This window comes from Molothrus ater, chromosome 17, assembly GCF_012460135.2.
Source record: "Molothrus ater isolate BHLD 08-10-18 breed brown headed cowbird chromosome 17, BPBGC_Mater_1.1, whole genome shotgun sequence".
NCBI lineage: Eukaryota > Metazoa > Chordata > Aves > Passeriformes > Icteridae > Molothrus > Molothrus ater.
The window spans coordinates 7,182,549-7,209,495 of NC_050494.2; the positions used below are offsets into that span (position 1 = coordinate 7,182,549).

Genomic DNA, 26,947 nt, shown 5'->3' on the forward strand with positions numbered 1-26,947 from the left:
TCTGCCTTGGGAGCCTCTGCCTTGGGAGCACCCGCCCATTCCGAAAGCATCCTTCCCGGAACATCAGTGGGCGGCAAGGGCTCGGGGCTGCTCACGCACAGGGGCAGAAAATCACCTTTAATCACGCTGTGTCGCCAGCACTGGGTGGAGGTGACGGAGCGCGGCCGCTCCCGCACGGACGGGCGGGTGTGCGGGGGAGCCGCGGGCGGGGCCCCGCGCTGGGCAACCCCGCGGCCAGAGCCCCCCGCGGCCAGAGCCCCCCGAGGCCAGAGCCCCCCGCGGCCAGAGCCCCCCGAGGCCAGAGCCCCCCGTGCCCAGAGCCCCCCGTGCCCGCCCGGGGCGTACGCGGGACGGGCGGTGCCGGTGCCGGTGCCGCCCCGCGCAGCCCGCGCCGGTCCCGCAGCACCATCTCCCGGCCGCCGCACGCCGCTGTCTGCGCTCCGGCCCCGCCGCCGCGATCCCCGGCCCGGGGCAGAGCCGTGGGCCCGCCGGTCCGGCCTTTCTTGGTCTGACGGAGCCCGGCAGCGCTGGGCAACACGCAGGGGCCGGGGTGCCCTGTCTGGATGGCAGCGCCCACCGGGGACTGCTCCAGCACGGGCAGCGCTTCCACAGCACCCCAGACAGGAGACTGAGCTCTGCCGTGGTGATCTCACAGCGCCCTTTCCCAGCCCTGGCTTCTCCAACACTCAGGGAGATGGGGCTCTGTGCTGGGGTCTTCCTGCCAGCAGTGCCAGGGGCTGCACTGGGCTCTGCAAGGGCTCAGCAGGTGAGCAGGCACGCTGGGCTTCATTGCATCACCTGGGCAGGAAGCAGGATGGGGCTCTGTTCCATGTCCCCACGGGGACAGCCAAGCCTTGCTCCACCAGGGCAGCCCTGTGCAGGTGACCAGACCAGGAGCTGTAGTGGTATTCCCGTGGGGTGGTTGTGCCATGGTCCATTGCAGCATCCCATCATTTGCAGCCAGGCCAGATGCCAGATTTCCTCCCCAGCTGGAGAGGGGACAGAGGAGATGGTGCTGTCCAGTCTGTGCTCCTGTCGGAGGCAGTGCCCTGCGCCTTCACAGCATCTCCTGCTCCGAGATGCGGCTCTCCTTGCCATCCTCCTGGGCCACAGGCTGGCCCCTGAGTAGGGTCTCCTGCACAGGCAAGACATTCTCATCCTGCTCCGTGGGCCGCTGGGTATCTGAGTTCTCTCCGGGCTCCCCAGCCTCTATCTGCACAGGGGCAGGGGTCAGGGGCAGGCAGCTACATTCCCCCACTCTGCACCCACGTCCTTCCTGCTACACTCCCATGCAGCCCAGAGTATGGGTCCCTCCCAAATGCTCAGCACTTGCCAGAAGCACCCTCAGGTTGCCCCAGCCCTTGTCCTGCCCCAGCCAGGCAGCCTAGATCAGCCCCCACCCCTCCTACATTGCAAAGCCACAGCCCCTGCTCTGCTGCTGGCACATCCCCAGCTGTGCCCAGGAGGGATCCCAACCCACTGCTGGAGGGGGCTCTGGGTAGACTCACCTCCTTTGGCCCTCGTCGCTTGGAATCTGGATGGAAAGAGGGACAGAGAAGGCAATGTTCAGGGGGAAGTGCTCGTGCCCAGGGTCAGAGCCAGGGCTGGTGCTGCTGCACCACAGGTCCTGCAGCTCACGTTGTGCCTGCTGCCACTGCCAGGCTGGGCAGGCTGGGGGTCACAGCAGGAGCCAGAGTGGCCTCGTGGGGCACCAGTGCTGTCCCCCAAGAGCTGGCCCAGCTCAGGCTGCAGCAGTGCCAACACACCTGCTCCCAAAGACAGAGCAGGACTCAGCAAACCCTGTCCTGGTGATGTTCCCAGAGGAGCTTCCCCACTCTCAGCAGAGCTGCCACTGTCCTCCCTGGCTCAACCCCTCAGCCCTTTATGGCCCCTCTGGCCAAGGCTCTCCCTCCCTCGGCCAAGGCAGCAGTTCACAGGCTTTAGCCCCTCACCTGTGTGCACCAGGCAGTAGATGCAGACACCCACGAGGCATGTGACAACTGCAGCTGTGATGGGGATCAGCACTGACAGGGAGGAGCGCCTGCTCGACTCTGCAGGAGGACACAGGGTCAGTGAGGCACCACAGGACACCCAGTGTGACACAGAGTCACACCCCAGCCCCACAGGGATCCCTCAGGGAGACAGAGGCAGGAAGGCATCACACTGGCCACGCACTCAGACCTTCCTCCCCCAAAACCACCATGCATGAGGCCAGCTCTGCTGAGTGCTGCAGGAACCCTGGGTGCTCTCTGCCTTGCACTGGATGGCCCTGGGCACCAGGCACTCACCGCAGATCACATCCGAGGAGTTCGTCCCTTTCACCTTCACCATCAGCCCCTTTTCCTCACAACTGCAGGGAAGAACAAGACCATGTCACCACAGCAGTAACCCGAGCTCAGGGAACAGTTGGGGCTGGGCAGGCACCCGAGCTGTCCCAAAACACATCCTGCTCTGAGCCTGCCAAGCTCCAGTAGGGCGAGCAGGGGGACCCCCACCGACACGGTATGAGTGGGACAGCACCTACACAGCAGGGTACCAACGCTGGGGCTTGGCCTGGAGTTGCTGAAACTGCTGAGGATGGCAACAAGTTTAGGGACAAGGCACAGGATGGAGCAGACCTGCTCAGTTAGGGGAGCCCCCAGGGCTTCAGCACTGTAGCCATGACAGAAAAGCTAAGATAGGCTACAAGTGGCTCTGTGGGGAAGTAATTTCTGGGCACAGATAAAAGCAAAGTGAAATCCAATGGCTGGCAGCTGAAGCAAGACTAATTCAGCTTGGAAATAAGGCTCATGTTTCTACCAGGAACTGCAATTAACCCTCAAGCAGCTTTTTAAAGACAGGGATGACCTGCCAGTTCATGGCATCCTCAAAGCCAAACTCCCCATGGAGAGGGCTTGTGCTTTGGCTGATGACTACAGCCACAGAGAGCACTGGGAGGGAGAACCTGAACAGGGCATGGGGCATCCCCATAGATCCTGACCCTTTACTTCCAGCATGGATGACAGCATGGACACCTCTGAAGGGACAAGCAATCTGTGCACAGAGCAAGGGACAGACACAAGTGCCTGAATGTCTGCCTCGACCTCAGCCAATGCTGTCCTGGACCACACTGTGCTCCTAGCCCTGTTCCTCTCTCCTGGCCCTACAACAGCCAGATGCTGTGTCCCTCAGAGGCCAGGCCGGCTCCCCAGTCCCCAAGGCCACCAAGGAAACTGGCAGCAGAGGATGTGCTCACTGGGGCTGGAGGAAGTACATGGTGTGTACTCAGACAATACCTTGTCCAGGGGTGGCACGGCTCGGTTTTCGACGAGACGTTGGAGAAGGTGCCTTCTGCACAGGGCTCACAGGGGGATGACATCCGCTCCATGGCCTTGGCTGGAGAGGAGCAGAGAGGGCAGCAAGGTCAGCAAGATGGGGCTGTGGGGGGACAGGGCCTGGGGGGCAAGGGGCTGCAGAGTCCGGATGTGCAGCACTCCCTGTGGCAACGGCACAGCTCTCCCAAAGCCCTGCCAGGGGGCACCAGGCTGGGGGAGCCCCCATTCCCTGATGTCAGTACTGACAGGGCATCAGTCCTGTTGAGTGGGAACAGCTTGTCAGATTTACCTGCCACGAAGCCAGAGCCAAGCTGGCAAGGCTGGTTCTCCACACAGGTCTGGCAGCTGATGTCAGAGCAGTGCGTGCCAGCCTGGCACTGGCACACCGTGTTGTGTGTTGCATTTCCTTTTATCTTCTCAATCAGGCCAGCATCTGGGCAGAGGGAACATGGACGAGGTGAGACACCAAGCAGGGCAGCCAGTGCCCCCAGGTTGGGGTCAGTGGTCACAGGGAGCACTTACTGCTTTCACAGATGTCATGAGGAGCACAGTGCTTCTCCTTGGTCCAGCTTGGCTGATAGTGCCCGCTGTCACAGGGGACACAGACAGAGTCTTCTGTTTCACTGCACTCAGACATCAGTTTTTCCCCTGCAATAGAGGCTGGTGAGGAAGGGACAAGGGGGCTTTCCTTCTCTCCAGACAGCACCTCTGCCAGCAGGACAGAGGAAGGCTGGCAGCTGTGGATGCCAGGATTGCTGCACTCTTCTGCATGGAAGCCAGGGCTGAAGGAGTCAGCTCTGATCACCACAAACACTGCAGGGGCCAGGTGGGGAGGGAGGGCTGTGGGCCACTCCAGCACTCCAGGGACTGAGAGATGACCTGATAGTGACAGCAGGAGCTGGCAAACACCATCACAATTTGCTAGTGCCAGTGCCAGCACTCTCCCCCCACAAAGCTGCCTTTGCCATGGGGTCCTGTAAGCTGCAAGACCACAGTGCCAAGAGAGCTGTGGCACATTTGGTAAGATCCAAGGGGTCTCCAAGACCACCCACAAGGTCCCAGCTGCTCTATCACTGAGATGACACAGGGAAGTGAAGCTGTCAGCATTGCTGGCAGTGAGGTGGAGGGGCTCCATCACACCAAGCAAAGCTTTCCCCACTGTGCCCAGAGTAGGTCCTGGCACTGCCCAGTTGTGAGGTCCCCAGGAAAGGGTTTCCATACCTGGCCGACACCGGTTGCAGCATCTGCCCTTGTATATATACTGCTTATCAAAGCATGTCAAGGCATCAGCAGGCTCCCAGCACTGGAAGAAACAAGACCTGTGAATTCATATCCAATGCTCCTGGGATCACCGCGCTTCCACAGACACATGTGCTGACCTGCACCCCGAGGTGAGGGCTTCCTCACACTGCTCTTCCCACACCTCCACTAACCACAGACCACAGCAGCCACCCACGCTGCCTGATGCCATCTGTGCTGTCTTTGAAGTGGGGTGGCAGTGATTCTGGCAGAGTTGCTCCACATTTCCTACCAGAAGGTGATTGCACATCACCCCGTGTCTCCGCCAACAGTACTGCAGTCCCTCACAGAGGGAGCAGCGATCACCAAGCTTTCGTGCCCAGAGCGCTGCCGGCCCCGTCCCAGGGCTGACACGCCGTCCCTGAGGGACAGGAAAGCCCCAGACAAGCGCATCACCCATGAAAACTGCCAGAGCCTGCCCTTGCTCCCCCTAGCAGGGGACTACCTGCACAGGGAAGGGTAAAAAGGAGGCAGGGAATGAGCTCTGGGGCAAAACAGGGTGCAAGAGAGCACCCAGAGCACCGTTCCTCTCACAGAGCCAGCCCCTCGCTGCCCATCCCCAGTAGCCCGGCAGCTCCCGGCGGATCTGCCTGGCCATCCTGGGGAGCGGGACGGGGGCTCCGGCAGAGAGCGAGGGACAGAGGGACGGAGGGTGCCATGGACGAGCACTTAGCACGGCCGGGCGCAGCCCACCCCCGTGCGCACCTCGAGCAGCCCCGGTGCGGGGACAGGAGGAGGCTGCGGGGCCGTCCCGGCCGCCCAGAGGCAATCGAGAAGTGAAAGCAGCGCCGGCAGCCGGTTCCAGCGCCCCACCCGACTGGGGGTCCCGGCCGAGGGTCCCGGGGCTCGCCGCTGCCCGTCCCTGCACGTGGGGACCCCCGGGCCAGCGCAGGGAGGGGCTGCGCTGCCGGGCCCGCGCCATCAGGGGAAAGCGAAAGCGCGTGGGTAGAAGAGCTGGAGAGGATACCAGGCAGTCCCGACAGCTCCTCCGCCCTGGCTGTGTCCCTGGAGAGCGGACCGACGGACCCGAGGCGGCAGCGCCGCCGGGTCCCGCTCACGCCGCCCGCGCTCAGCCCCGGGGCTCCCCGAGGGGACGGGCCGGACCGGCCGGAGCGTGCCCCTTCCCAGAAAGCCCGGCGGGACACGGAGATGGAGGGATCCCCTCCGCCTCTGCCCGTGTCCCGCTCCTTGCCCCGGTCCCGGCCCCACTCACGCCCAGCAGCGCCGCGCAGAGCAGTCCCCAAAGCCCCAGCCGGTTCATGGCGCTGCGCCCCGGCCGCCGCCGCCGCCGCCCTGCTAAGAATGCCTCGGTCCGTTCCCGCCCAGGAAGGGGCGTTGGGCCGCCTTGTCCGGGGCTTCCCCGCCGGCCCCGGCTGGGGACAGCTCACCGCCGGCCCCCCCGAGCCCCCGCCGCCCGCACGGGAACCCCCGGCCGGAGTCACGGCCGCAGGCAGGAGCAGGGACAGGGGCAGAGGTCGGCCGGGGTCCGCGGGAAGAGGAGGGGAGCGCCTGTGCAGCCCCCCCCGCCGCAGGAGCCCCAGGTTTCACTTCTTTCCAACAGAAGCTCAGAGAGGTTTTTTGGGGTTTTTTCTTATTTAGGCTTTAAAAGCCCCTGAGCTGTCGCCCTGGAGGGCCCCCACGGCTGTGGTCAGGGAGAGCCCCTCTGGCTGCAGCCCTGGAGAGCCCCCGGAGCCGCCAAGAGGGGCGGAGTGTCCCCGCAAACGCGTCAGTCCTGAAAGGGGAAGGGGCAACAGTGCTGTGCCGTGGCTGTACCTTCGTTTCAGTTCCCCATAGCGGTTCCCAGCAACCCCCAAGGAATTTCCAGGTTCCCTGCCTGCTCCGGAGGCGTTCCCTGCGCTTCCCTTGGCGTTGCGCTGGCTGGGCAGCGAACGGTGGCTCCCCAGCGCCCCTCGGTGCTCCGGTCACTTCGGTGCCCCGGTCACTAATGGCACTGCCGCCACACTGCTCACACTGCCGTGGTGCCGGAGAGGACAGACCGCAGCAGCCGCCTCCCGGTTACGGTCACGGCCCCAGCCAGAGAGTGGTGGCCACAATCGGCCATGGCCGGGTCACAGCTGCTCCCGGGGACAACGGCAGCGAGAATTGGGAACCGAGCGTTCTGGGTTCCCCAGGCCAATGTCACTTCCCAGAATGATTCACTGGGGAGCACGAAGGGTCCCTGGGGAATCTCGAGGGCAAAGGGGGCGGCCGCAGAGAGAAGGGGATTTCTGGGTCTGACTCCCGTGAGCCTGGCCTGGGAAATCCCCGCGGCGCCGGGCACTGCCTGAGCAGGGTCTCCTGTGGCCGCGGGCTGTGAGCGCCCCTCGCTCCTGGTCCCGGGGCAGGGGCCGGTGCTCGGGTGCTGCTCAGGTGGGAGCCCCTACGAGAGCCCCCGGTCCCGCTACCCGCACAGCGGGGCAGAATCCCGGGGCAGCTGCTGCTCGGGGCAACGCCGGGGCTGGGGGCACAGCACGGGAACGCCACCCCTTGAACGGGTCAGGAACACTCCGGTCCTGGCCCTGGGTCCGGTCTGATCCCGACTCCGGTCCTTGTCTCGGTCTGATCCCGATCGCGGCCCCAGTCTCAGAACTTGTCCTGGTCTGATCCCCACCCCAGTCCCGATCCTGACACCGGTCCCGGTGCCGTTCCAAAGCCCCATCTGGTCCCTGTCTGACCCCGACAACTACTCCTGTCTCAACAGCAGTCTGATCCCGATCCCGGTCCCAGTCTCAACCCGACCCCGATCCCGGTCTCTGTCCCAGTCTGATCCCGATCCCGGTCCCTGTCCCAGTCTGATCCCGATCCCGGTCTCTGTCCGACCCCGATCCCGGTCCCTGTCCCAGTCTGATCCCGATCCCGGTCCCTGTCCCAGTCTGATCCCGGTCCCGGTCTCTGTCCCAGTCTGATTCCGATCCCGGTCTCTGTCCCAGTCTGATCCCGATCCCTGTCCCAGTCCCAGTCTGATTCCAGTCCCTGTCCGAGTCTGATCCTGATCCCGATCCCCGTCCCGGTCCCGATTCCGCCGCCTCCCCCGCGCGAGGTCCGATAGCGCCACCCAGCGGCCGCCCCGCCTGGCCTCCTTGGCACTACAACTCCCGGCCTGCCTTGCAGCGCCGTACCGCGGGATACGCCGGGAGCCGGGGCAAGTGCCCTGTGCCTCGGCAGGTATGGCGGTACCCTGCCGCGCCGTAAAGTGCGCTACGTCGCCATAGCGACCGTGCTTCCCCCTCCTCCTCTTTGCGACGGCGCCGTGCGGTAGTGGCGGGTGGCGCCTTTGTCCTGGCGGCGGCGGCCTGACGGGGCACCGGGTCCGGGCCGGGAGCGGCGGTGAGTCTGCGGGTCCGCGGCCGCGGTACGCGGAGCGCCCGAGCGACAGGCTTACGGCAGCGAGCCCCGCAGAGAGCCCGCTCGCTCTCGGCTGAGGCCGGGCCGGGCGTGCCTCGCGGCCTGCGGGCGGGCCGCGCCTCCGCCTCGCGTCCGGGCCGCGCCTCCGCCTCGCGTCCGGGCCGCCCCTCCGCCTCGCATCCGGGCAGTGCGGGATCGCCGGGATTCGATGGGGCTGTTCCGCACCCCCGGAGAACCGGTGCGCGGCTTGAGCGGCGCTGGCAGCGCCTAGGCCCGGACGGAGGGAGAGGAAGCACGGGAGGGAGCGGCGGCCGCCGGTGTGAAGCTCCCGGCCGGGGGTCCCTCCCCGCTGGCCCGGGAGCTGCGGCGGGCCCGCGCTGAGCGGGACAAGGGCGGGGCGGCGGGAGGAAGGCGGGGGCGCTCCCCGGGTACCGTGTGGGCGGCACCGCGTGTGCCCAGGTGCGGGGGGCCGGGACGGGCGGTGCCCCGGAGGGCCCTTTGGGGGAGCGCGGGGCTGCTCCGAGGGGAGCTCCCGTTCCTCGGCACCTCTGCCTTCCGCGCCCACTGTTTCTGCTTGGCCCCGGACTTCACGGAGATTCGTGTCGTGTTTCGCTTGTGGCAAATGAGTTGCAATATGCCGCTCCAGCAGTCTTGCTTCCTTGAAGCTGTAGCGCTATTAATAAACAACTCTGGTTGTATATATAAAGTTTTTAGAGAGATGTGGGTTTCAATAACTTCCAGAGGTTTTGTTGGCTCATGAGGTGCTGTGGGCTGTCCTGTGGTAGGACCCACAGTTACTGCGCGGGGAACTGGCACCTTTAAACTGTGCCGGTGCCTCTCTGGCTGATTTGGTACAAGACTTAATGTGGGAATTAGGTGTTCACCTGATGTAGCGTGCCCAGAGGTGGGACAACATTCATTTATTCTGGTCTTATGATCACTAAATGGCCCTTAATTATGTAATCTTCTGCGTGGAAAATGATAAGAGGCAGTGAATTACCTTAGATGAGAGTTCTGATTTACTGATTGTTTTGAAGTGGGGTAAATAGCTCTCTGTTTTTCTTAACGTGGAAAGTTCTTGCAGCCTCTTCCTCAGACACCCTCTGCTATCCCACCCCTAAGAAACGTGAAAAGGAATTTCTTACAGCTTTTTATCCTGAAAGGGAGATCTGCCAGCAGCTACAGGCCTGTTTGACACCTGTTTGCTGTGTGCCTGTGCACTGCATCCTGCTCTGAATGGGAACTTGGGCTAGATGGTGCCTTCCATGTTTTATTGCCTCTTATTCCTTTTGAGGGAATTTTGGAAGCTTCTCTACCCTCAGCTGATGAGAACTTGAGCTGCAGTAGTGGAATAGAAGTCCAGTGCTTTTGTGTAAAAAAAAAAAAAAAAAAAAAAAAAAAGGGATTTGTTACTTCTCATGGGGAAGATAAAACTCTGTGTATGTGTGTGGACAAACTTGAGGGGGATTGGGACAAATATGATAGAAGAGATTAATTTTGTTATTTTGTTGGATTTTGGTTTGGGTGTTGAGTTTTGTTTTCCTCACCCCAGTTCTGGCAGCTAATTTTAAAAAGTTGATTAGACAGGGAAGTGTTCTCTGCCCCCATCTCTGTAGGGTTTCCTAAAAAGGGGCAGGAGTAACACAAATGTGAAGTTGATTGATCTTTAAAGGATAAATAAGTACAATTTATGTCTAAGATCTGGAGTAGATGTATTTTTCATGCCAGTTAAGTGTTGCAAAAGTATTCATATAGAGTCGTCTTATCTATTTTGACATTTGATTTATTTATTTAGAGATGACTTTTAAATTGTATTTACTCCAGGGTACTGTTAGGGAGTATCTTGGTTGTAGGCATTGCATGATTAAAAAGATAAGTTTCTGTTGATACACTCAATTTCATCATCTTTCTTTTTCCAAGCTTCTTGCATGTTACTAACAGAAAATCCCATCCTGCATTCCTGTAGGTGAATGTTTAGGAAGTAGAACAACTTTATTAAATCATTTTCAAACTTTTAAGTTCACCTTGAAAGTTTCTGTGTTATTAATTTCTTTGAGCTTTATCTAATGGTGAATTTTAAACCAGAAAGTCTGAATACTGGGGATGGTGTTTTTTGTTAGCCATGGCAGTGTTTGTTATGGTTTGTTTTTGTTTTTTCTTCTGGGGTGGCTTTTTTTATTTGTTTGGGTGAGTTTGTGCAGTGAATGTTGCTGACTGCTCCAGCTGTGTGCAGGGGTGTGGGCTAAGGGAATGTGCTTTTTCTGCATGGGGGAGGTGAGGAAGGTGCAGCATTTACCTGGGGGTGGTTAAATTCCCAGCTCTGGACCCGCCTGCTGTGGGAGCTGACATCTCCATGGGGACAGGGCTGTGCTGTCTAACAGAGATGCAGATAAGGACCTGTGCTTTCTGGGATTGGAAAGCTGAGATTTCACATGTAGTGAAGTGACCCAGATGTGGTCACTTAGGAGTATTTCAGCAGTATTTCCTGATGCCTCATTCCAAGCCCTACTGGAATATTTGGGTGCTGTTATGCAATGTTGCAAAGAGTGTTTCCTTTCAGCTTATTAAAATATTGCATAAATTTCAATATTTCTCATCAGTGGATTGAAGAACTAGATGTGACAACAATAGGCATGTTGAAAAGCTTAAAGTTAAGGAGTCTTAGTGGAAAATTAGTTTTATTTGTATCTTAGTTTGGAGTCAAACCATTAAAACCTATCTGCAAAATAATTAGGTTTGCTACCTTTCAGTATTACAGAAAAGCTCAACCAGAATGCTGCAGTGAGTGTTTTTGCCTGACCTCTGTGTCCCTCGTATTAAGATTTCTCTGGAGTGAAGTTTGCGTCAAGCAGACCCAGTTGGCTTCTAGTCTGCAAAGCTGTTAAGTTTAATCTTGTTCCAGTTTAATTTTAATGTCATGGATTGAAATTATATGCATGGCCATTTTTTTTTTTTGTGAAGAGTTGGATTTGGAACGAAAGCAAAATGGCTCGAGGACGCAAGAGCAATAGCATCAAACAGAGCGACTTCACTAACAGCACCAATCCTCAGGATTTAGAGAGAAGACTTTTTGTCGGCAATTTGCCCACAGACCACATGACTCGTGAAGAAATGGAAGAGATATTTTCAAAATATGGCAAAATCAGGGGTTAGTATATTATCTTATGCCTTTTTGTGGCAGGGATTTCAGGGAGAAATATTGCTTCATGCTTGTCAAATGCTATTTGATGATGATGAGAGGAGTGACCAATGTTGTTCCTAAATAGTGACCTTCTAATGATAATTTTCTCTGCCTGCATTTTGTCTGGAAAAGTGATTCCTTCAGTATAGCTCAAACATAATGCAAATATATCAGCTATGTTTTAGTTTTTAGGGTCGCAGTGTGATGTCACAATACTCTTTCATGGCATCTTAATCAAATCTTGGTCACTTCACGGGCTGTATTTTGGTCACTGCCTTGTCAGAAGGAACTTGATCAGAGTGTTTAAACTCTGCACTTTGATCCTGGTGGATTAGATTTTCCCAGGAAGCTCGCATAGTGGTTTCTGGGTAGAGTGCAGCTGGTGGGGTTAGCGGTGTGTGTGTGGGTCGGCTCTGTCTGTGCTTGTAACCGGTCTTGCCCTGCTGTTAACTCTTGCAGCCCTCAGCATGTACCATGGCTATGGGTTCGTGCAGTATGACCGTCTAGAAGATGTCCAGGCCGCTCTGGACGGTGAGAAGGGTCGCCTTTATAAAGGGTATAGATTAGGTAAGGAAACTGCTCCTCGCTCTCCTGACCCCAGCATGCGTTCCGGAGAAAGGGTGCTGTTGTTTTAAAGCCCTCCTCGAAAGTCACAGTGTGACACTTGTCTGGCCTTAGTCTCAATCAATTTAAACAGAATTTATTCGCCTCCTGAGTTCTTGCTGTGTGCTTCACCTTGCTGCCTGGGTCTTACCCTGAATTTTTATGTGTTAGTGTTTGGGTAGCTCTGTTGGCCTTAAGAGCAGAGAAGAAACTGTGCAGCAAGTGAGCCCTGGAAAGGGATCATTGAAACGTCCAGCACAGAGTTTAATAACATTTGTAAACCAAAACTGGGCTTCATCTTGACATGCTCAAAGGAATTGGTCACAGTGCTTAGTGGCTGGTTGGCTAAGTAAACTTAGCTGGGATTTTTGCACAAGTGGAGCCAGCCTTTAAGCAGTGCTATAAATACTGGGTGCTTTAAAAAGGATATTTTCATAAAGATGAGGATAATTCTGCTAAGTGTGCTGGGAGCAGACTTAAATGGACATGAATGGTTAGAAATCCACGAGTAATCTTTTAAATGCAAGGAAAAAATTACTTTCAAAGTAAGCCTATGATAATTTGAAGAAAAACAGTGTGACTTAAAAAAGAATGACAGGAGGAATAAATAGTAACCTGTGGGAAGGTGTATGTGCAGTAACAAGTAGGAGCCTGAAGATGGAAATGAAGGCAAATAGACAAGGAGGGTAGAAGGATACAAGAAATGATGTCCAGCATTATCCAAGTGTAGAGACTTAAATAGGAACAACTTTGGCTGCTTTAGAAGCTAAGGGTAACTAACTGGCAATGATAAAATTTCTAACTGTAAGGCCAGTTAATGTTTCTGCTGTCTGTTTTTGAAGAGGCAGGGGATTTGTTTAATGTAATTTCCATTTCAGTAGCAAAACCAAAAAGGTAAAGCTGCAGCTACCAAATCTAGAGCTCTCAAAAGAATTAACGTCAGTGAGGCTCAGTGAACTACTGACCTGCCTAGTCTGTTTACTGGTGTTTTTCCACAAGCCTTGGAAAACTAGGGAGTTTCCAGGGAGCTGGTAGAGTGCTGCAGGTGAGGCAATAGGCAGGGTAAATGGAATGAGCCTGGCATCAGAGCCTGGGAGCAAAGGGATTCTTTCACCTGACACTGATGAGAAGGCAATTGATTAATGTCCATCAAAATAAATCCTGTCTTAGTTACTCTTAAGGTACTGCAAGCTCTAGGGCTGGAAGCAGCCGTGTTAGTGTAAAGATTTCTGTAAGGTACTTGACTTGATAAGAAGGGAGAACAGCTAAAAACAACAGAGTTAAATGGATTTCAAGTGAATCTAGAATGGAATAGATGTAACATGATGGAATTTCTCAGTGCTTTGAGTGGTGGTCTAGAAAAACTGAGTCCTGGCCATACAGGGCTTTTATAAGTGAATTGGAGAGAAAAACATGTTTTAAAAAAAGGATGAAATAAAGAAGACTGAGTCACTGATGGCGAAAGAACCTGGACTTCCTATCCTGGGTGCAGACAGACCTGAGCTTTAAGTGAAGCTGACAGGGAAGGTCTGCACCCAGCCAGAGTGCCCTGGTCATCCTTGGCTGTGCAAAGCACACGCGTGCAAGTAGGGAGGTTTTGGTACTTGTGGGATTTTGCTGCTGGAAGAGCGCTCAGTTTTGGTATGCCTGGTTCAAAAAGGATAATGCTGAATTGGAAAAGCCTTGAAAAAACCTGGCAGAGGTTTAGAATTAAAGAACAAACCCAAGCAAAAATCTCAAGAGAAAGGAGTGATGTGATCTCTGTGTTACAGACAGACCTGGGATCTGGGAGTTTTAGTGTAGTCGGCATAAGTGTGACAGTGCCTTGAATGTGAATAAAGACTTTTCTCTAACAGCAGAGTAATTGGCTTCTGGAGTAATTTATTGGATCTGTGGTGGTTTCTGTGCTCTGAAGACTTTTAAATTGGAATTGGATATTTTGCTAAAAGATAAGCACTAGTTCAGTGCCACTGCTGCACTTGAGATAGATGGATTCCAGAAACTCCTGTCACCTGTGTTTGCTCAGAAGGTTGCACTGTGTGATTACAGTGGCCCTGTCATCTCAAAATCCAACAGGACGGAAGATTTTTTTTGGGCTTTTTTTTTTCCCGAAGTTTTGTCAGTGTTCAAATACTTAACTTGTAAATGCTGTTGGCATAAAATAAAATGTTACTAAATGTGTTTGTTTTGCACAAGAGAAGGATCCCTGTCAAAGTTTTTTTTTTTCTTCTAGTAAAATATTTTTGTGGAGATCTAAATACTTTTTTATTTGAAAGAAATGTATGATACCAAGTGTAAAAATCATAATAGGTTTCTTCAATGGCATCTTAAAACAGAAAATAAAAATAATCTTAAACCCAAGAAAGCAGCTAGTGTCTTGCTTAAAGATAACACTTGACTTTAAGGGGCAAAATTACCAACTAAAAAATGAATGCAAGGAGAACAGTTACTTCAGTTATGCAGTCTGAGTATTAAATACAATCGTTAATAACACAGTAAGGTAAAAAATTTTGGGAAAGTTTAACTCCAGTGTAGCATAACGCAAATATTTCCACAAATGCACAGTAGTGTTTTTGTATCTTTAATAGTAAAACTTAAAGAATAAATATCCTTCAGATGTAGTTTGTAACAGTAGACCCTGCAGCTGTGTTTGATCCTGGGGAGGTGCTTTGGGGTCCTGTGAGTGGTGTTGTGCTGCAGTTGTAGTTCATGTTCAGATTGCACTTGCTTCTCTGCCCCATCTGAGAGACAACATGCTGCTTGATTGACATCAAGAACAAAAATTAGACCTGATCCCTTAATTACAATTTTAATCTTGAAAATAATGAAGGATAGTTTGGGACGTTACAGAAGATTTTAAGACCGAGTCTGCCTAAAGACATCACGGCATGTTTATATTCTCATGCAAGAGCTTTGAAAGTGGTTAATGCAAATAACTCATCAGAAATGCTAATTGTTGATAGATTCTGGGGGAGCAGATAGGGCCTAGATTTGGGTTCTTTTCCTTAAAAGATTCTCAGTAAAATGTCCAAAGGCATGTTGGTGTTTGCTTTTGCCCTCCTCCAGTGCATTATTTCATCTCCAGTCAGCTGTCATGGGAGGCTTTGTGAGAACAGTGTGGGTCCCTGCCAGTTCTGGGCAACTTCACTTTTGTGGGTTGAGGACAAGCTTCTGTTTCTTCAGCTCTCTTCCTTCTTTATGTTTCCCTTCATGGTGTTTTTCACAGAGATGCTCAGAAGCCAACCAGTTTTCAAATTTCTGATCTGTTGCCTTAGTCTGCATCACGTTAACAATGGTGTTTTGGATGCACCATGTTGACTTCATAAGGAGCCTGTGTTCCAGGCTCCTGGATCCGTTTCTCAGTGGTGGGGGCCGTGCACATTAACACTGCAGCAGTCTCTTGGAAGGCAGTTGCACATGCCCCTTTGAGAACCCTTGGCTTGTTTCCAACAAGGGTACCGGCATGCTCCATTGAACAGGACTGGCTGTGAACTTAAGACTGTGCTGGCCATCATTCCTTTCTCGGAGGTTTTCAGACTCTGCTTTTTCTCCTAGAGTCCATGAGTCGCTTTCTGCTTGCTCATAGACTGCAGAAGAAAGAGGTTCTCTTATGGAAGGAAGAGTCTGGATGTAGGCCTGAACATGCAGGGTTAAAACTTCACCCAAGCTGTCCACTCTATTTTGAAGTCAAAGAAATCCATGAAATTTCCATTATGTTGTACTATCTAAACTTAATAAAAAATTGTCAAAGTGACAATGTCTCTCTGCTGAATGGATTTCCTTGCACCATCTGGATGTTGTTGAGCTTAAGTTGCTTTCATTTGAATTGTGCTGATGATCTTTTTTTTGTTTCATAGCATTGAACAGATGGGTTGATTATTCTTTACAGATATTAATAAAGCAGTGGAAAGAAGAAATATGAATAAGGCTTCATCAAGGTCCAGTCCCACACGAAGGTAAAGTACCTGGAAGCAGTGAGTTATACTAGGAATTCAGGCCTTTGGGGCATGAGCCCAGCGGCCTGTGCTAAATGTCTGTGTCTCTTCCCTACTGCCACCTCCCCAGTCAAACAGTGATGCTCCAGCAGGAAAGTCTCTGCTCCACCTCTGAGAGCACTTTAGGCATGGGCATCTTGGCAGGCACGAGGGAAACCTTGTGTCTGCTGCCAGTACTGCAGCCCAGCCTTCAGTTTTGCAGCACAGGCTGTAAGAGACTCGAGAGGAAGAATACGCTTGATGTTTGCTCCTGCCTCCAAGGATCAGAGAAGCCGAGACATACCTGGAGAATGCCAAGGGGCTGCAGCATTCCTAGTGCAGAGGATCTTGGGATCTTGCCTCTTCTGATGTTGAAAGCTTCCAATGCTGCCATGAGACTGGAAAAGAGCGCTTGAGCAAAATACAAGACAGAACAAATGTCTCTTGCAGGGTCCTGTCTGCCCATGTGGTTGTGTTATCAGAGCCTGGAGCCAGCCCCCCCTGCAGTCACCATTGTACTCTCCAGCTTCTCCTGGCTTCCCACCCTGCAGTGGGCACAGCACGTTCACCTCTTTCACCTCCTCTGTGTAGGCAGCCACAGGCAAGGGGAAAAGATATGGATTGGCCTGTCACAGGAAGACAACTTCAGTTTCTTTTCCACAGCATCACTAGGAAGCACACAAAGACACGTTCCAGTGTTGTTTGGTACAAGGTACCCACCCTGTGTGCCTCTGTTGTAAAACTTTCCATGAAAAAGCATGGTGCTTTTTAAACTTGAAGGTAGTCGAGGTGCCACGTCTAGTGTGCTTTACTGGCTTGAACTGTTAAATTACCAAAAATGAGGGAAAAGTGCAACTAGCAAGACATCTACACCAAAAAAAAAAAAAAAAGCAGAGAATGAGTAGCTGCAATTCTTGGCACCATCTAGGATTTTTATGCACTGCACTAAACTCTACATAGGGCCAAATGTGCTTGCAGAGACCAGCATGTGGGCATCAGGCCCAAGAAGTGCTGGGATTCCTGTGGCAGATGCAGCAAGTCTTGGGCATGGGGTGTGCTCAGTGCTGGTGGGAGGTCCCTGGGAGTATGGCACGTTTTTGGTCTCAGTGCCACCAATGCTGCAGCACTGCTGGGGTGAGGGGCAGGTGTCTGTACCATGAGCATTGATCTTTGGACTGCACTGCAGAGAGACAAGCACAGGCACTGATGCCATGGGCATTTGCAAACTATGTCATCCTGCATGTGTGCAAGAGCAGGTGCCTGTGCTGCAGTACTAAGGAGCACTGGACGTGACTGGAGAGCAGCCAAAGCTTTTGGTGCCACTGTGACATGCACTGGATTTCAGCTGGCACTGCATACACCATGGCCATCACATGTGGTTAGCACCAGGTCCCAAGCAGCACTGTGGGCACAGGTGGCAGTGGGGTCACAGTCACAAGTCCTGGGCATGGCTGTGATCAGTGGACTCTGGACCACGCTGTGGCCTGGGAGCAGCAGCTCTCACTGCCAGTGCTGCAGAGCCCCACGCTGCACCGCACACAGCGGTGCTGGGCCAGCAGGGCCAAGTCCCAAACAGATGCAGGCAGTGGTGCTGATGCTGCAGGAGCCAGACCATGGTGACTGAGGTGTGGAAGCTGTGCCTTGGTGCTGCTGTCTCCCTCCAGCAGGGCAGCCATGCAGGCACAAGAGCTGAGGGTACCTGTGCCACATCTCTACTTCTGTCACAGTTGTGCGTTCATTCCGGATCTATTTGTCTCTACAGATAATAAATGTGGCCTGTTCTGGTCACCCCCACTCCAGCTGGAATAAATGTCATATGCCAAACAATTCCCCTGCATCTGGTTGTTTTGCTAAATGGTCTCACAGCTATGGAAAGATCAGTTATACTCAGTATCCATTAGAGCAAGTCAGAAGTTTCCCCTGAGCTTCCACCATCATTCATTGTAGGTTTTGCGGGAAGGGGGCTATGATGTGTCTCTCACAGGATGTGGTTTCAGTGCAGATCACAAACACAAAGTGGATTTATATGTCCAAGAAGCTGAAGGAGTTTACATCTGGCTGTCTGCAAATTCATTGTGTCACTTAGAGCAGGAGGCTATGTGTTCTCTTGGTGGCATCCCTAATTTGTCCCAAAATCTGCTTTGTATCTGACATGCAAACAGAGAATGTCAGCACTCTTATGTGTTCCCAGCACAGCTGGGTGTCTGACACCAAAATCCATGCACAGACTGCTCTTCCATCTCATTCCTGTCACTCTGCCTGACACCAAACTTGGGCTCATCTGACTCATTCTCTCCAGGTGATGTCTATGTGACTGCACTGCAGTGGATGCAGACTTAGGTTCTGCTTCTCTTTCATAAACTAGATTAGGCTGTTTGAGGACTGTAAAAGTCATGTCAAGTATGGGAAATAAAAAGATTCAAAAGCTGGGGTTTTTTCCTGATGGTTGTCACTATTTTGGGGAAAAAACAGTCCGAACACATCAAACTCCGTAGTTTCTCTGCAAGATTTTTTAATGCTTTGTTTTGACTACAGTGAAATTAAAGTCTTCTCTGGAAAACAGAATACGACCTGGAAAAAATCCTACTGCTTTGGGAAAGGATGAAGACTGGAGCATTATTCTTCCTTGCCTCTGAAGACTGCAATGTAAAGTCTGAATGAGATGGATCATTCAGATCCAACAGAGAAGCCTTTTGTGGCCACTGAGGATACAGTACTGGTTGGGTTTAGTACCTTCTTAACCAGGGCATTATAAACATAAGGCTGGCTTTCTACAGAAACTATCCCTCAAATCCAGGAGAAGGCCATAGCTGTCTTTGCTTTCTGTCAGCAGCACAAACCCAACTGCAACATGGAACCTGCAATGTCGTTCCTCACAAGCTGCTCCTTTTTTAATCATATGCCAATAATGTTACTTCAAGTGTTCTGCTGTCATTGATGAGCGAATTTAATGGATCCATTGAACACTCCTGGCTACTGCATATATGTGGGTATTAGCCTACATCACCTTAAATTCTCAAAGAATTTGCCAAACATGATTGATAGATCATCTATGGCTGATGTTGGAGGTCAGAGGCCTTAAAATGGCGGTTTCTGAAGTGCCTGTTCACTTCATCCACAGGTGCTCTACACTTAGTGTTCCATTAAGGAGCTTTCTGGGTCTTGTTTGGCCGTGCTGATTATTAGAATTAAGAACCTTCTCCAGACTGCTACAAAAATATGACTTTTGGTCAATGTTTGTTTTTGTGGGGTAAGAGGGAGGATTCATCTGCTGTGAAAGGTGACTTTGGCACCTCAGGTAAGAGATGTAAGAGTAACTGTACTCTTGTTGTTAGCAGGCTAATGGAATTTCCCTGGTGTTTTCCTCAGAGAGCAATATGCCTACGGGGATGGCCGAGATACCAGGCGTGACCGCTCCCCTCTTCGGGGGAGCCCACGGAGAGACCCCAGGGATGGCAGGGATGGCAGGAATGGGCGAGATGCAAGAGACGCTCGAGACATTCGAGGCAGAGACATGCGTGATGCCAGAGACCACAGGGACCCACGGGACCTGCGAGACCCACGGGACTTGAGGGATCCAAGGGACTTGAGGGACCCACGTGATGTTAGAGATCTTCGCGACCCACGGGAGCCGCTGTATGATCGATACAGGGATCCACGGGATATGAGAAATGCACGAGATATGAGGGATCCACGGGATATGAGAGATCCTCGGGACCCTTTGTACAGGTAAACTCTCCAAGATCCTATTTGCCAAAGTAATGTTTTTATGGCATTTCTGACACAATTGTTTGAGTGGTGTCAGGTGTTTAAGGAAATCACCCTTAGCTGGGGACAGTTGGGTGCTGCTCTGTGTCTTGTGAGGAGCAGATGGGTACCTCAGAAATTAAACCTGGGGGAGGTTTGGGTGTGATGCTTTGCCCAAAGTTGCTGCCTGAGATGGTGCTGCAGGAAACCATTGCTGCTTCTGAATGTTGCAGGCGAGACGAGTCTTACGACCGTTACCTGCGCCTTGACGACTACTACCGGCGCAAGGACGACTCCTACTACGACCGCTACAAGGAGCCAGAGGGTGAGTACCTGCACCACTTCAAAGGGAGGGTGCCATGGTGCCACAGTGCCACGGTTGTGGTGCTCTGTGCCCCTCTGAGCAGGTCTGAAGGGTGTCACTCGTTCTGTGGCTCGTTTCAGACCGCCTGAAGCGCGAGGAGCGGCGCCGGGAGGAGCTGTACCGTCAGTACTATGAGGAAATCAAGAGACGGTTTGATGCAGAGAGACCCGTGGATTGTTCTGTGATAGTGGTGAATAAACAGACAAAGTAAGAAAACAGTTATAATCAGTGTTATTATTGCATGGTAGAAGAGAATGGATTTAAACTTTGTCCTGCCTTGAGGCTGTTTATCTTACTGGCTGCTCTTGAGGAGTGTGGGTTTAGAGCCACCAGGAAGCTACAGCTCCCATTTTTCTTCTGGAAATATATTTTGATGAGATGAGGAAATGTATCTTGTGCTTTGCTTGTATTTTCCCCTTGTAATCTATTGCTATACCTTCTCCTGATACTTTTATACCTACTCTCCATAGAAGCCTACCATTTCAACAGGTTGTAGGGGCCTGTACTTGTTTTTCATGAGTAGCATGATATAGAACTTAGGAATATGTGCCAGCCAGGTGACAGTACAGAGCAGGGGTCAGGGTGATTTGGGGGTGTTAGTTCAGAGCTCCTGTTGGATTAGTTCCTAGGGCAGATACCAGTCATTGCCATTAGTCCAGTGTGCAAGAAGTACAAAATCACTGCTGAAGGCAGTCATGGACAGTATCAAAAGCAGGTGTAAGTAGTAACCAGGGTGATCTCACATAGCTGAGCACTTACTGAGTTCATGGGGCAGGCAACCTGTTGGGAACAGGAGGTACACCTGGCACAGTAGTAGAGGGCTTTAACAATGTCACCAGTCTGATGTCTGTATTTTTACAATTAAATATACTAAAGAATAGTAAATGTGTAAATAAATCACAGATCTGGCTTGTAATCTGAGGAAAATGTTTGTCAGGGGAAAGTTAAAGCTCTGTCTCCTTCACTCTTCAGAGAAAAGATCAGGAGTTGCTTTTCTTTAACTTTGCTGTACATGTGGGGCAGAAAGAGACAGCTGGAGCTTGCCTCATGCGCTGGTAGAAAATGGAGCAGGAAATGGAAACAGGAGAAGCAGTGAAACTAGAAATAAACTTCTGATGGAGTTGATTACCTATTGGAACAAATCTTGATAGGAAATTTTAGATCCTTTATCCCCTGGTGGCTAAAATTCTTTGGAAGATATTCTAATAGACCATAAGTTATTGTGCTTGACCTAAGAATATTTTTTTTGTGCCAGAGGATCAGCTAAGTATCCCAAGAATCATTTTGGTCTGTAACAGCTACAAACCTTAAGAGCTGGAGCCTGTTCATAAATCTTGTACTGAAGCACTCATGTCACTTTCTATAGACCTGTTGAAAGGTGACTCCTGAATGCCTTAGATACAATCATGCGACTTCAAAGCTCTTAAAAAGATGGTTGAGGGGGGACAGTTTTAATCACCATTACAGACTTCACCTCCAAATACAATAAAATAACCCTCTTTCTTGAGTGTGGGTGCACACAGACTGAATTTGTCAGACTTTTGTGCAGTCAGCATTGCAGGTTTGGTTCTAAGTATAGTAAGCTTAAAAATAAAAACCCTTGGCAATTCAAGCTCAGCCTTGTAAGCTGGGTTTTGTGCTTGGATGGGGAAGTCTGTAGGACAGGGTATACAGGAGCAGTGGATCCAGAGATGCTGTTTTGGCAGTGGATTAGAGCAGAAAGCAGCTAGTAGAAAAGAGCAGGCCAATAAGGAATGAGGCACGTGTGAACAGTTGAGATACTGAACAAAGCAGGAGTAGATGAGTTCTGTAGGTTGGCTCCTCTGCTCTGTACCCCTTGGACCTCTGCTGGCAGATATTCCTTCCCCTAGTGAATTCAGTTGAAACACATTTATGTGTAAACAAATTTGTAATAGTGTAAATCCCTTTGCAAACACTCTGTTTCTCAGCTCAGCTAAGGCTTGATTTGTAATTTATTTTGGTTGAACTGAAATGACTGATTCAGATCAGAATAAGGGCTTTTATATTTCTATAATGGGATTGCTTTAGTACTGTCCTGGTAAACGTCATGAAGCTGGGCAAGTAATCAGAAAAGCGAATCTGGGATGGTGGAGAGGGTGCAGTGCCAAGGTTTCTGTTCCTGTGTGTGACTGATTTGTTAAACTGCTGCTTTGCTTTGTGGTAGGGAGTACGCAGAGTCCGTGGGGCGGAAGGTGCGGGACCTGGGCATGGTAGTGGACCTGATCTTCCTGAACACAGAGATGTCACTGACACAAGCCCTGGATGATGTGAGCAGGGGAGGGTCTCCTTTCGCCATTGTCATCACCCAGCAGCATCAAGTTCACCGTTCTTGCACTGTTAACATCATGTTTGGCACCCCACAAGGTACTAAGGTCTCAGTAGCCTGGGAATTGTGTGGTCACTCTGAACTTTTCTTTCAGGCAGAACCACATAGAACAAAGTTCATCTTTGCTGTCACATAAGAGGTTATAAATGACTTGACACCATGTCATAAATGTGAATATCATTATTTAAAAGTTTCTGTAATGCTCTCTTTGCCCCTTGTCAAAAGGAATGTCTAATTCCTGCCAAGAGGGAATCTCGTCTGTGTTCTTGGCTCCTAACATTGCCAGCCTTTGCAATGTTAGGGCAAGTCATGGACCCCAGAGCTGCACTGCTCTGGGACATCTCTGAGTTATACCAGCCCAACCTCGCTCTACCACTTGTTGCTCTCAGAAAGAGTGTGTTGGGAATGTGGCAAATTAAAGGACAGATTTTAAAATCAAATGTGATTTAATAAGGATTTGGTAATGATAGAGATTTGATAATGAAACTGGGAAGAGTTATGAAAAGATAAAACTACAGTGTTATGAAAAGATAGATCTACAAAGTGTTTGGGTATACAGGCTCCACCTTCTCAGCACCTTTACACTTGTCACATCACTTTCCATCACAAGGTGTGACTTGGTTGTTGCATGAGGGTGGGTGTAAGTACTAAAAATGCCATGTCAAAATGTGATTGGGGAAAGCAGCTGTTGCTCTGATCATAGCAACATGTAACGTTCATGTAATCTGTCAGCACAGGTGACTGGTTTGACCACAGCTGAGCTTTCAAAGCTTATTTCTCCCTTACTGTGTTCCCAAATAATGTTCTGTGAGTTCATCTGGGAGAGGAAACCTCTGAGTGCACAATCAGTGCTTGGTGTGTGCTCACTGACTGGAGAAGCCCAGTTTCTTTTAACATCAGATGCAGATGGGATAGGAGAGCTCCCTCATTTCCTGCAGACAGCTCACATGCACTGTCACTGAGCTTCCCATTACTCTTGGTTTTAATTCTCAACTTCTTTGGTTTAACACCTGTTAAACCTTTGGCAGAAGGCCAAAGCTTCTTTTCTTCTCTGGATCTGCTGGTGTATCAGACATGATGGGAACCCCAGTCATTAGCTCATCCACAGCTCATTCCAGAGATTAGATATGGTCACTTCAACCGCTCCTGGCCACCTTTGCATGCATGTTTGTTTCAGGGAACTCTTTCACAGTTTGTGCAAAGCCTAATGTTAAAATGAACCCAAGTTTCTGTTAGGAGGAAAAGACTTGCAGGATTTGATGTTCTGCAGGTGTTAAAAGGACCCTGCCCAGAGCTTTGGGCACGTTTGGGAAGGTAAAGGCTCTTTTGATCTCCCAATTTAAATCTGTGTTCAGGTGACTGTTCATGTGTGTGCTTTGGGAGTTGGAAATAATGACCCAAAACCCACCAATGAAATTGCCCATTACTCATTTTATTACAGAAGAATTTGATTGCTGCTTGTTGCCTCAAGAGTGGTGAATGTGAGCAGCCATGTGACACTGAGCCAATGCTACTCCCTCCCCAGCTGCATGTGCACATGAGATGTTAAGGCATTGGCAGCACAGAAACAAACCTATTTCCATGGCTGTCCTCCTCTGGGAAGCATACAGCCTTCAGAGGGCAAGTTTTGGATCTGTCCCAGGGTTTAGCAGTAAAATGACTGGGACCATCTCATCTTGGAGAACTGAGGATTTATGTGAGAGGTAGAGGGAGCTGCTTTCCTTTTAACTGGTGAGAGATAAGAAAGACATTTCTGGGCTGAGCCCTCCGCTGTGGAAGGAAAGGCTGGCCTTGATGGCTGATAGCCGTGGGCCTTCTGTTGGCTTTGAAAATGCAATTGTTCCCATGTGCCTGGGAAGTTCCCAAGTCTGTACTCACACTCCCTGAGTGGTGCCTGCTGCTGACCGGGTTGTGCTGGCAGGCAGGAGGAACAGCACCTCCATCAGGGTCACTTTGGGTCACTCAGAGCATTTTTTCCTTTGTGCAGAGCACCGCAACATGCCCCAGGCTGATGCCATGGTGCTGGTGGCAAGGAATTACGAGCGCTACAAGACGGAGTCCCGGGAGAAGGAGCGGGAGGAGATCGCCCGGCAGGCTGCCAAGATGGCAGATGAAGCCATTCTGCAGGAGAGGGAGCGCCCACCCCCCATGGAGGAGGGTGTCAGAGGAGGTCACTCTCCCAGGATCCAAACTCTCCTGAACCTGCTGGCAGACAATCGCTATGTGACTGCTGAGGAGATAGATAAAGTCATTGATTACCTGAGGGACCGGAAGGAACGCTTGCTGCGGGGCAGCACTGAATCTCTGCAGGGTAAGTCCCACAGCCCCAGACAGACTTTACTGTGTGGTTTGTGGTCCTCAGGGCTGGGACAAGAAAAGAGTCCTGGGACTGCAGGGGAATTTGGGAGCATAATGTCCTCATGTAGTACCTCATTTTATTGAGATGGATGTGTTGTTGCATGCATGAGACAATTCAGAGTATTCATGTGGAAGATCTTTTATGCTGGATTCTCTTAGGGCAACAGCAGGACTGCCATAACTGGTTGGGCTGCTACGCTCAGTCCTCTAGAGTGGTTTGGGTTCCCAGAGCTGTGCAGCTGTGATCTGAGGGTGGATGTTCACTGATGCCATGTCTTTGGTAGCTGTTTCATTAGTTTTCTTTAGGTGTCGTGTCCCTTCAAGGGCATTTGCAGAGCTTTAACCACCTTTCCTTTCTTTCCCAGCACCCATGTCAAGACAACCTTTGGGGCCACCTTCAGGATCATCACTGGGTAGTCAGTCCAACCTTCCAAGTTCTCAGGCTCATCAGAGTTCACAGCCTCTGGTCTCTACTCCTTCTGTTCCAGTGTCCTCTTCTACTCCTCAGCAGGAGCTTCAAGCAAAAATCCTCAGTCTCTTCAACAGCGGGGCAGCGGCGGCAGCAGCTGCTGTGGCAAACAGTGGTCCTGCGGCCTCCGCGGGCTCCTCGGCCAGCACTCCCAACCAGAACTTTGCTAACCTGGCCGGCGGGCAGCCCCGGCCAGCACAGATGAATGCTGGAAATTTAAACCAGGCTCAGCAGAGATTGCAGACTCCAAACACGCAGATTCCTGCTCTCCCGGGCCCTTCGAGAAACGCAGGTCCGAGACCTGGAGCTCCTCCACAACCGCAGCCGCTCTATGGTCAGCACCAAACCCGCCTCCCTGCGCCTGGCAGTGTGCCCGCCCAAAGGCCGGTGTCTTCTGGTATCAACTTTGACAACCCCAGTGTACAGAAAGCCTTGGACACCCTTATCCAGAGTGGTCCTGCACTCTCCCACCTTGTGAGCCAAACCGTGGCCCAGGGGCGAGCGGGGTCCTCAGCCCAGCAACCAATGGGTGCCTACCAGCGACACTATTAGAGCTGAGCTGTTGGACCCATTCCCCTTCCCTTTGCCATTCCATACTTATAGCTGTTAAAGAATTCTCCCATCCTTGCCCGGGGACAGATGCCCTGGGCATGCATGTCCTCTCCACTCTGGCGAGAGCATACCCCCTGCAGCATTGCTGCCAACGGTTGCTGGCGCTGCCCTCCCTCTCCTTGGTCTGGTTAGCAGTGTTTGGAGCAGAATGCTCAGTTTTCTCCAAGGCACGATGTGCTGAACTGTGTTGGATCATTGGTTGTCTTGTCCCATCCCAGAAGCTGCCACAGCTTCAGTCCTGCTGCATTTTCCTTACTCCTGGCACCTGGTGCACCTTCCCACTGAGGTGCAGTCTGGGCTCGCTGAAGTCAGTGTAGTTTTGGATCATCAGTTTTGATGACTTAGGGGACTGAACAGAGCAGCAAACTGACGAGCCTTGGACACCCACCAGTGTGGAATGAGCACTATTTTTCTTTGGATTTCTTTTTTTTTCTTTTCTTTTTTTTTTCCTTTTAATAGCATATAAGCCATTTGGAAAGTCCAGTGATAGTGCTGGCAGCCAAAATCATGAAGCACATGCCTAACCACTGCTCAGTAACCAGGACTGTGCAGTCTGTCTGCAGCTGCCTGCCCTATCCAAGCAGAGAGGCTGGTGTTCCTGACCACTCACAGAGACTGGCAGCTGTGGGCTGAGCACACATCTGCAACACAAGAACTTCAGCCAAGGCAGAGATTTCAAACGGTCTGTCAATTTTCCTACCGTGAGTAATCAGTGTTAAGATCAACCTGGTAAATTTGGTGTGTAAATTTCCTTTTCTTACAGTCTTTGGCACCGTTGTTAGTGTAGCTTAGCTGCAGCCACACTGATGTGCTGCTGGCTCTCCCTGGGAATGCCTGTCACCAGGTATTGGGGGCAGTGCTGCTCTATCAGACCTCTTGCTGTTGATGGATGTTTGGTCCATCTGAGGAGGAGAGGTTAATACCATAATTTTAAAGATGTTAATACCATAATTTTAAACGTTTTCTCAACACTTTGGTAGCTGCAGCGGACAGTGGAGTGGTATCAGGCAGTGATTCCTCACCGTGTTTTTACTGGGAACATACTTTGATACCAGAACACAAAACATCAGTTAGCTGTGTGGTCCTTCCTGTCATGGCCTTCTTGAAGTCTGTGGGCTTCCTGCAGGGAATTGTGAGATACTAAGAAAGCAGTGGATTGAAGCAGAGGATTTTCTTTGTCCCAGGTGGTTTGTGTTGTAGCATTTCTTTTATCTCTGTGCTGTTAACAAGAGGACATTACTTTCTAATAAAAGTCAGAAAAATTTCTTGTTGCATTTTTTGACACTTGAGTACTCTCAGAATACATCCTTTCACTGTGTTTGCTGTTACTCTCC

At 51.5% G+C, this 26,947-nt stretch overlaps 2 protein-coding genes across 4 annotated transcripts; one reads left to right on the forward strand and one right to left on the reverse strand.

Annotated features, from left to right (window-relative positions):
- Window positions 1–334: 334 nt before the first annotated feature.
- CD40 (CD40 molecule) lies at window positions 335–5,930 on the reverse strand. Of its 2 annotated transcripts, none has more exons than XM_036395643.1 (9): window positions 5,827–5,930; window positions 4,536–4,617; window positions 3,837–3,962; window positions 3,604–3,747; window positions 3,276–3,375; window positions 2,289–2,350; window positions 1,953–2,051; window positions 1,509–1,534; window positions 335–1,135 (listed from the first exon to the last, which is right to left on the reverse strand). In XM_036395643.1, the coding sequence occupies exons 1-9, from the start codon at window positions 5,872–5,874 to the stop codon at window positions 1,058–1,060; spliced, it is 765 nt and encodes a 254-aa protein (XP_036251536.1). In that variant the 5' UTR covers window positions 5,875–5,930; the 3' UTR covers window positions 335–1,057. The 2 variants fall into 2 exon arrangements, with proteins under 2 accessions (XP_036251536.1, XP_036251535.1); XM_036395642.1 differs by having other exon boundaries at window positions 335–1,213.
- Window positions 5,931–7,852: 1,922 nt separating this feature from the next.
- On the forward strand, window positions 7,853–26,878 carry NCOA5 (nuclear receptor coactivator 5). 2 transcript variants are annotated; one of them, XM_036395625.2, is made up of 10 exons: window positions 7,853–7,940; window positions 10,920–11,106; window positions 11,599–11,706; window positions 15,632–15,698; window positions 19,086–19,445; window positions 19,697–19,788; window positions 19,908–20,034; window positions 22,013–22,212; window positions 24,162–24,485; window positions 24,898–26,878. In XM_036395625.2, exons 2-10 carry the CDS (start codon window positions 10,944–10,946, stop codon window positions 25,551–25,553), a joined length of 2,097 nt encoding a protein of 698 aa, XP_036251518.1. In that variant the 5' UTR covers window positions 7,853–7,940; window positions 10,920–10,943; the 3' UTR covers window positions 25,554–26,878. The 2 variants fall into 2 exon arrangements, with proteins under 2 accessions (XP_036251518.1, XP_036251520.1); XM_036395627.1 differs by lacking the exons at window positions 10,920–11,106; window positions 11,599–11,706; window positions 15,632–15,698 and having other exon boundaries at window positions 7,875–7,940.
- Window positions 26,879–26,947: the final 69 nt, after the last annotated feature.

Bases quoted from the DNA above. Each gene is read 5' to 3' on its own strand.
- NCOA5 (XM_036395625.2), top strand. From the start codon at position 10,944: ATGGCTCGAGGACGCAAGAGCAATAGCATCAAACAGAGCGACTTCACT. The intron at 11,107-11,598 runs GTTAGTATATTA...TAACTCTTGCAG, and splicing joins AAAATATGGCAAAATCAGGG to CCCTCAGCATGTACCATGGC. The intron at 19,446-19,696 runs GTAAACTCTCCA...TGAATGTTGCAG, and splicing joins CCTCGGGACCCTTTGTACAG to GCGAGACGAGTCTTACGACC.
- CD40 (XM_036395642.1), bottom strand. From the start codon at position 5,874: ATGAACCGGCTGGGGCTTTGGGGACTGCTCTGCGCGGCGCTGCTGGGC. The intron at 4,618-5,826 runs GTGAGTGGGGCC...TGTTTCTTCCAG, and splicing joins TCTGCGCGGCGCTGCTGGGC to TGCTGGGAGCCTGCTGATGC. The intron at 1,214-1,508 runs GTGAGTCTACCC...GCCCCTGTGCAG, and splicing joins AGCGACGAGGGCCAAAGGAG to ATAGAGGCTGGGGAGCCCGG.